Source organism: Podarcis tiliguerta, assembly GCF_965153285.1.
Source record: "Podarcis tiliguerta genome assembly, chromosome: 6".
Taxonomy (NCBI): domain Eukaryota; kingdom Metazoa; phylum Chordata; class Lepidosauria; order Squamata; family Lacertidae; genus Podarcis; species Podarcis tiliguerta.
This window is the reverse complement of record NC_139539.1, coordinates 12,721,106-12,730,290: the sequence shown is the minus strand read 5'-3', so window position 1 is coordinate 12,730,290 and position 9,185 is coordinate 12,721,106. Positions and strand designations below refer to the sequence as shown.

Sequence of the window (9,185 nt, the reverse complement as noted above, 5' to 3'; positions counted from 1 at the left end):
ATCCGATACTCAGAAGTAAGCCTCATTAAATTCCCCAGTAAGTGGGTTTAGCATGGAGCCAAAGTGATGTCCTTCAGATCATAGAATTGTAGAGTTGGAAGGGACCCTGTGCGTCATCTAGTCCACCCCAATGCAATGCAGGAATCCTGAATTAGGACTTACTGAAATTCCCTCGTCTGCACAGCTCGTATGGTTGCAAAACTGTCCCTTGCCTCAACTGGCCTACTTACCTGTAAAACAGGGATGGTAAACATATGGCCCTCCAGATGTTGGTCCACAACTCCCATAATCCATGGCCATTTATCATGCATTGGCTAGGGCTGAATGGAGTTGAAGTCCATCATAATCTTGGGCAGAACGTATTGTCAAACATATTGCTCTGCTTTCCTTTGGACCACATCAGAGAGGCAGAGAGGAGGGTCTTATCTTCTGGGCAGCCCAGGACCTCCATACGCACTCCATACCCAGGCTTGTGCCCCGGGGAGGTCACCTTGGGGCTGATAACACAGCGGTTTGATTTCACCCCTGCAGACACACTCCATTGTCTCTCAAGACAGACAGGTGACAACGACAACAGCAACAACAACCTAACGGTATGATCCTAACCATGTTGGCTCAATATTAAGTCCCACTGAGTTACATGGAACATATGCCCAAGGAAGTGTGCATAGACTTGCAGCTTTTTCTGTTTAACCCTGCAGCCACCCCCTCGTTGGGAAATAACTCATGCAGAGACGCGGATATTAGGTTCATGTTATTGGGCAAATTTGGCCACAATTTTATTAAATTAAATTACAGACTATGAGTGGTATTGGCTTAGGCATTGATTGGACCCGACTATATCTGACTCAGATATACGCAGGTGGCGCTGTGGGTTAAACCACAGAGCCTAGGACTTGCCGATCAGAAGGTCGGCGGTTCGAATTGCTGCGACGGGGTGAGCTCCCGTTGCTCGGTCCCGTCTCCTGCCAACCTAGCAGTTCGAAAGCACAGAGTGCAAGTAGATAAATAGGTACCACTCTGGCAGGAAGGTAAACGGCGTTTCCGTGCACTGCTCTGGTTCGCCAGAAGCGGCTTAGTCATGCTGGCCACATGACCCGGAAGCTGTCTACGGACAAACGCCAGCTCCCTCGGCCAATAAAGCGAGATGAGCGCTGCAACCCCAGAGTCGGTCACGACTGGACCTAATGGTCAGGGGTCCCTTTACCTTTTTATATCTGACTCCTGCCCAGTGTGCAAGAAGTCCAGTAAGGGTAAACCACTGGTAGGGTAAACCAACTCAAGCGCCCCCTGGTGTTCCCATCGGGGTCGTGTCAAGGCTCTAGCCCCCAACTGGGCTTCGGACAAGATCAACACCCCTGGATTCGTTTAATGGAATACCCTTAAGCATGGAGGGGCAGGTGATGGCCACACCTCCCCTCCCCCACACCAGTCCTCTGGCTCGCTCCTCAGTTTAAACGCCCCCGGCCACGCCCCCCAGCCGGCGGATTGGCTGGCCGGGCTCTGACAGGGCCGGGATTCCCAGGCAAAGGGGGACAAAAGTCCCCCGCCCCCGGTGGGGAGGGGGTGACCACGCTGTCCTCCACAACTGCTCCCCACTGAGAAGTGGAGCGGATTTACTCAACTTCTGTTTACTTCTGTTACTTACTTTAACTTTAACTTAAACGTAAACTTACTTAACTTTAACTTTAACTTCTGTTTAACTTACTCAAGAAAACTGCTTCTAATCTGTTTGCAACACAGCTCAACATCTCAGTGGCGTAGCTAGGCGCTTGGGCTCCCGGGCCGACACATGCTGCCATTTTGGGCAGCACGGAGCCTGCAGGTGCCCAAGCCACCGAGTCACTTCCAGGAGAGGCGCATGGCTCAGGCACCTGCAAGCCCCACGGTAAGTGCCGCCCCCATCTATGCCTCTGCAACACTTTCTGTTCAGCTGAGTTTAACCAGACTGCAGCATATTAAACAATATTTCTAATGATTTACATCTTTTTATAAACAGTATGGCTAATGCATGTTATTTTGGATCTAAAATTAAATGCTGGCAATTATATTAAAGGAGGAAAAGCAGATGCGAAGGAAACCGATGAACACTTCTTTTTCGTTCTGGGCAAAGCCCATTGCTGAAATCAACGCCATTCAATACGTTTCAGCTAAGCTGCATGTTTGCAATTGTGAACATGTGCGTTGTCTGAATATGTGTTCCAAAAAACTTCCTGTTTCAGGAGCTTGTCTAGTTAGCATAAACATTGAATAAGAAGAAAACCTGCACCTGGCAACTTTTGACCATGTGATGAAATAAAATGCATGCTTTAAGATAAACAGGAAAAATAAAGGTGGCATGATTGCCTTTTCAAATATGGATCTAGCCCACAGCTGCTGTGTATTGTGGTTATGGGGATAAAAGTCAATGATTTTTAAAAAATAATAATTTAAAAATCGGGTATTTTTTTTATTTAAATCGGATTTTTTTTATTTAAATCGGATTTTTAAAATAAAATGCTTTTGGAGGAAAAATCTTTCTAAAGATAGTTTTCTATTTAAGTTACATTATAGTCCAAAGGCTATTCATCAGGAAATAAGGATTTGTTTTAAGTTTTTCATGTGTGCTAAAACTCAGTCTAAGTTTTGTTTTTATTTAAATCGTTTAACCACATCAGTTACCAAACATGGATACATATGCTATAATGTTGTTTTAGTTAAATTGTTTAAATTGTTATTAAGCTAATGATTATTTTTCTCCTTCCAATAAAGGACAGCAGAAAAGTTGACAATAATTTCATAATTACCTGCCTTTGTATTTCTAATAGTGTAACCAAATCAGTAATTTTTTATATAACTTTAAAAACTACTCTGAAAATTTATTATTCCAAATATGAAACCTTCATCTGGTTGCAAATATTAAGATTATACCAGCAAAAATGAACCTTTCTGTAAAAAATGATTTAAATCAAGTCTTACTGACCAGTGATTTAAATCATGATTTAAATCGATTTGATTTGATTTAAATCAAATCCACCCTGATTGTGGCGCTCTTCCCCAAGCTCAAAGCTTGTATTACACATACAAATGTGATCCAGATTTTCTGTTCTTTAATAACTTCTTCCCCAACATTCCATGCTTCAGTTCCTTTGCCCTTCCCTGCAAACCAACCCACCAACCTAAGGCCACTTACAATCGTTTTTATCTGACACAAGTTCACCCGCACATCAAGCTCCCAGCATTGATCATCCATAAGTGGCAAAAGGTGAACAAAAATCACCAGCATATTGCCCAACCAGTCGGTAGTTTGGAATAAACATTCATGTCTTATTCCCAGAACTTTTCAAAACTTGACCATGCCAACGGTTGTGTTTCTACCCACGGAGTCTTCATTCATGCATGCAATGGGCTTGTATACCACATATATACACTGCCAAGAGAACTTTACCTGTTTTGTTGGAGATTTTCACAAAGCTGGTATTTTTCTTTGTAGTGAAAAGTTGTCTGCTTGTGTTCTGTTGCATGACAGGAAGTCTAAGAAAAATCGAGTAATGTATAGTTATAACTCCAGTAGGAAAACCACAGAATATGTCTGCCCCCCCCCCCCAAAAAAAATTGCTGCCGTGAAGTGTAAGACACTTTACCTTTTCAGTAGCGGCTGAAATATTTTTGCCAAGTCTGCTGGGAGAAGGTCTTATATGTGGTGGCGATTTCTTGATTTCCTTGGCACTTGAATGGCTCTTTCCTCCACTGGAACTAGTAATGATTAAAAAGAGGACTATTTTCCAAGGGATTTTTTTTTTTAAAAAAAAAAAGAATATTTTTTTCTTTTTGCAGACATTTCTAACCCATTATAGAAATCTCTTCTAATTCTCCTGCAGTTGTTATTCCTGTGTGATAACTCCTATGAAATTTTAAATGTGCCATTTCCATTAGCTGAAATCCATTACTGCATCTGTTTTACTTAAGTGTGTGTTTGGGGCATGGACATTTATTGGACATTACCCATAGAAGAATGGCAAAGACTTCTAAACTTGTGATTTCTAACAGCATTTTTTAAAAAATGAAATACTTTTTTAGATTAGAAGGAAAGATAACTATTTTTACATTTTAGAGCACTAGAACTTAGACTTTCCAGGTTGGCAGATACTGGCATCTACCTTACAATCAATTTAAAAAATAAAATAAAATTTGAATCACCTGTGTTACGTTGTATCTGGTATGATTTATAAAGTTTCTGGGCCCATACTCTCAGATGGTACCTATGCCTTTAAATGTGGTCCACTCCAGATGTTGTTAAACTACAACTCCCATAATCTCTGACCACAGGTTATCCCTACTGGGCCTGATGGGAGCTGGAATTCAACAAAATCTGAAGGGCCACAGCTTCCCCATCCCTGATTTAACTTCTCCAAGGCACCAAATGAGGACTCAGTCCAGGCTTCCTCAACCTCCGCCCTCCATATGTTTTGAGACTACAATTCCCATCATCCCTGACCACTAGGGATCATGGGAGTTGTAGGCCAAAAACATCTGTAGGGCCAAGGTTGAGGAAGCCTGGTCAAGAGTTATCCTTCTACAACTTTCCCACAGCTCTTAGCCGTTCCTCCACTGCCTGGGTCTAAAAGGAGCGCCTGATTCTGTCTCGCTGGTTTGGAACACTGAAAATACAGGTGCCATCTCTGGGTTAGGACCTCAGAAGTCTCAGGAAGCACCTGAATGGTCTGTGGTTCAGCTCTCTGGTTTCTGCATTCTGGTTAGGAACTGTGTTGCCTCATGTTCCTACTTCCTCGGCTCTCTCTGTGCTGCAACCTTGCCAGCCATTCTGGGAGCCTGCTAATGTTTAGGCATGAAACCAAGCAAAAATGGAGGGCAATCATCCATTTTTCTGATAACCAGATGGGCTTCCTTGATCCAGCAACTACCCACAGGCCTCTCTCTGGCTTGTGACAATGTGCCACCCCCATACGCGGTCTCTGGCAATTGCTGCAAAGGACAACCTATCCTTTTTGCTTCTCTTGACTCAGGAGACTAGGTTGCCAGCATATAAATGTGGGGGGAAAGGTGTGGTGTTTAGACAGCCAGTGGAAACAGATCCCTTATTGTGTTAAGTACAGGTGTTAAGTACTTCCTCCACCATTGGATGCTGCCTGTGTTAAGAGACAAGGAAGAAAAGGGATTTTACAGGAGATGTTCAAGATGATATAGAGCTGGAAGGGACCCTGAGGATCATCCTGAAATGCAGGAATAGATACAGTTATCCCTTATGGGGCTCGAACCTGCAACCTTGGCATTATCAGCACTCTAACCAACTAATCTAATCTATGAGGAAGCAAATGCTGGTGTTCCAATAACACTACTAGCTATCGAGGCAGTGAATAACTATCATATGCCATACACTTCGCTATCTCTTGAGGATATTTGTACAACAATCAGAAATACGTGCTCCGCATTCCCATCACCAAAACAAAACAAAAACCGAGTAAATGGTATCTCTCCTAATTACAATTTGCATTAACTTGCACTTTAACGACAGGATACTAAAACGGGATGTCAGGGGTTCAGGAGCAGAGGCACAGGAAAGGGAGGAAATGGAGAGCGAGGGGGAGGAGTCCGAAGGAAATGTCAGCGATGACAGCGGTCCGAGGTCTCTGAGTCTTTCCAGTGAATCGGAAGATTCACAGAAAGGGGCTCCCATGGTCAGGGCAAGGGGGGTGCCCAGGGGGACACCCCAGGAAGAAGGGGCCAGAGGGGACTCAGAGAGCAGCAGTTGGAAATCCGGACCAGCATCCACACCAGACTGCAGTAGGGGGGAGGAGTCCCAGGCATCGGGATCAGGCGGCGCGCTGCCAGCGGGAGAACATGAGGCAGGATTGACCACGCCTCCGTCGGGGAGCGAGGAAACGGTCAAGAGGAAGGTTGAAGGCTGCGCGCGCGCGCCAAGTTCAAATGTACAGGAGGGCGGCACAGTTGGCAGCCCGGATAGGGAGCCAGGTCCTAAAGCCCGCCGAAGAGAGCGGGAGGAGTCAGGGGGGTCAACGTCTGCGTCGGAAGAGTCCAGGAAGGAAGGGACCCCGGGGGGTAGCAGGACCCAGAGGAGGAAGGAGAGACGGAAGAGGTGGAGTAAGGCTAGAGTCTTAAACTGGTGTACAGGGGGCGGAGATTCAGATGGAGCTTCGCCGGTCTAAACCCTAGACGTAGAGCTGGGGCGCTACGGCTTGAAAATGGAAACTGTACTTCAATAAAGACTTTTGTACATTACTACCGGCTAGCGTTGGTCCTCTGTGAGCTGGGACCAGGAGCCAGCTCTGACACGTGATGTCACAGGGTGCAAAATTCAATTACGGAATTCCCTGCCCAAAGACATTTTGATGGTCACTAGCTTAGAAGTGGCTTTAATATGAGATAAGAGAAATTCACAAAGGGTATGGAAATTCACAAAGGGTACTGGTTTTCCCAGTAGTGATGTATGGAAGTGAGAGCTGGACCATAAAGAAGGCTGATCGCCGAAGAATTGATGCTTTTGAATTATGGTGCTGGAGGAGACTCTTGAGAGTCCCCTGGGGTGCAAGAAGATCAAACCGATCCGTTCTTAAGGAAATCAGCCCTGAGTGCTCACTGGAAGGACAGATCGTGAAGCTGAGGCTCCAATACTTTGGCCACCTCATGAGAAGAGAAGACTCCCTGGAAAAGACCCTGATGTTGGGAAAGATGGAGGGCACAAGGAGAAGGGGACGACAGAGGACGAGATGGTTGGACAGTGTTCTCGAAGCTACAAACATGAGTCTGACCAAACTGCGGGAGGCAGTGGAAGACAGGAGTGCCTGGCGTGCTCTGGTCCATGGGGTCACAAAGAGTCGGACACGACTAAACGACTAAACGACTAAACAACAACAATCAGTGACTATCTGCGAAGTTAAGTGCAGTATACTTAACATGAAGTATACTCCATGCAGTTAAGTATAGTCCATGTTCACATGCAGTATGCTGGGGGAACAATCAATCCTGGAGGGCTGTTCCCTTCACATCCTTGTAGACTTCCTGGAGGCATCTACTCAGCCACTGTTGGACTGGATTAGACAGCTGCTCTTCCCTACTTATATTCTTTTACTTTACTAGCCCTTTTGAGTTTTGAACCCTATATTGCAGTTTGCTACTTGAAATAAATGTCAGCTCGCCGTTCTCATGCAGTTTGTGGTCGCAGGCTGAATTTAGAGCAGCTACGCACACAGAAAATGGCAGCAAGATTTAGGTCAGTATATATACCCTCCCCCACTCCTACACTTTGAAAAGAAGCCATGGAAGAAAAATCGCCACACCAACAAAAGTTCACAACGCTGGCGGATTGAAAACAACCTTGGGTGAAACAGCACCAGCGGCACCTGTGTATTTGAAAGCTAAAAAGGTGTAATAGTGTCTTACCTGAATTATAAACCAGGGGGTTCACCCACCCCCTCAAAAAGCACACTCACACACAATCCGGTATGTGTCTACTCAGAAGTAAGCCCCATTGTACTACATGAAACTTACTCCCAGGTATATTCGATTGCAGACTTAGCTATCTATATCCCTGTTCCAAAACAAGCATGGTACCTAAACAACAACATACGCACGTTCAAGTGCGATGTCAGAATGATATCACATTTATTCTGAACTATAAGCACATAATGCAGTGTATGTCTTATATATCGATCAGTTCATCTTGATACCGGCTTATATCCATGACATATTTTACATAAAGAAAAGGGGCCATATTTGAGCTTTTGCCATAGTATTGGTTTGCGACACAAGGAAAGCAAACTTGTAACAGCTATTTGCATAGACGTGGAACAATAAATTTAAAAACGTTGGGGGGGGGGGTGTGAGATGCATTCTAGCTTAGCTCTTTCCCTGAACTTCATCAACCAGCCGCCCATCTGCATGCATCATTTCATTAAACAGCGACGCGTTTGCATGCGCAGAACCGACTGCTTCCAGAACGAGAAAAGGGGGGGAGAGATCCTTACGTTACCATTCCTTTTCCTTCGAGGATCTCATGGACCGGAGCTTCGTTTTGCAGGCTCCCTGCGCGCAGCGGAAAGGGATGCTCTCGGATGCCCGGTCCCATTATAGGCGAATGGCTGCTTTGGGGTTGTCGTCGCTTCGGTTGCTTTTACATCGGCTGATGCGCGATCCTACACCTTGCAGAATCAGATCCTCTCTCCAGCATCCTTTGGTGCGCCCAAGGCAGAGCAAGGAAGCGAAGGGACGCAGGGTCTCTCTCTCTCTCCACTTCGCAGCCTCCGGTTGCTGCAGTAAACAAACCCCATGCATTCCTCCCAGGCGCTCTCTCCGTCTGTCTCTCCACGTGACTTCCCTTATCATATCAGTGAGATTTAATCAGCCTTCTCTCCCCGGCGGTATCAGAGTCCGCGGCGCGCGCGCGCACACACACACATCAACCCGGACTTTGCACAAGAGGCAGCTGCATTATTTATCTAGCCGCGTCTGCAGATCCTTGCAAAGCCGTCCACCGCCGGAATATGGAAGCAAAGCATCCCCCCCCCTCCAACCCCCCCCCCCCAGTGCTGGTTAGGTGGGCCATTGAAGTCGCAAGGCATTGTGGTCTCCCGGAGGGACTTCCCTGTGCGGAGGGAAGAGACCATCAATGACTGGAGGGATGGAAAAATCCTATCCTTGATTTATTATTCTTTTGCGATCGTCCGGGAGGAGATGAGGTGGGAAAGGGTCAGAGACCTGGAGAGCCCCATCCCAAGGGAAGCGGGGAGAAAACGGCTTTGGAAAGGCTAATAATAATAATAATAATAAATTTATTATTTATAATAAATAAATAATCTGGTTGGACTTCCCCAGCCACTCTGGGCGGCTTCCAACAAAATATTAAAACGCAGTAATCCATCAAACATTAAAAGCTTCCCTAAACAGGGCTGCCTTCAGATGTCTCTGATTTATTATTATTATTAATTATGTATTAAATTTGTATACCACCCTATACACACAGGTCTCCGAAAGCATGATGGCATCAAGGCAGCCACAACTCTGGTTTCTGCTTGTGAGCCAAAATAAAACTGCTTCCTTCTCATCCTGGAGCCTACCTGTAAATTGTTGGTAAAGCTTCAGGAGTAGGAGTTGGGTGGGTGTATCAGTGTTGCAGGAGCAGTGAAACCCCCCCAAGGGGTGAAGATACACCCGCCCCCATGTAAACA

General features: G+C 45.7%; 1 protein-coding gene across 7 annotated transcripts in view; it reads right to left on the bottom strand.

Moving 5' to 3' along the window:
• Window positions 1-8,545, bottom strand: part of FAM217B (family with sequence similarity 217 member B) — a 15,326-nt gene extending 6,781 nt beyond the window's left edge. For 6 of the 7 annotated variants that reach the window (XR_014512850.1, XR_014512851.1, XR_014512852.1 and 3 more), the window contains exons 1-3: window positions 7,991-8,545; window positions 3,624-3,735; window positions 3,428-3,513 (exon numbers count right to left, since the gene is read on the bottom strand). Coding sequence is in view for 2 of the 7 variants with exons in the window: in XM_083447487.1 (XP_083303613.1) it covers window positions 3,428-3,513; window positions 3,624-3,735; window positions 7,991-8,016 (224 nt within the window). In the remaining 5 variants the exon portion in view is untranslated. Of the gene's footprint in view, window positions 1-3,427; window positions 3,514-3,623; window positions 3,736-7,985 lie in introns of all 7 variants that reach the window. The other variant, XM_083447486.1, reaches the window with a different exon arrangement.
• Between the last annotated feature and the right edge of the window lie 640 nt (window positions 8,546-9,185).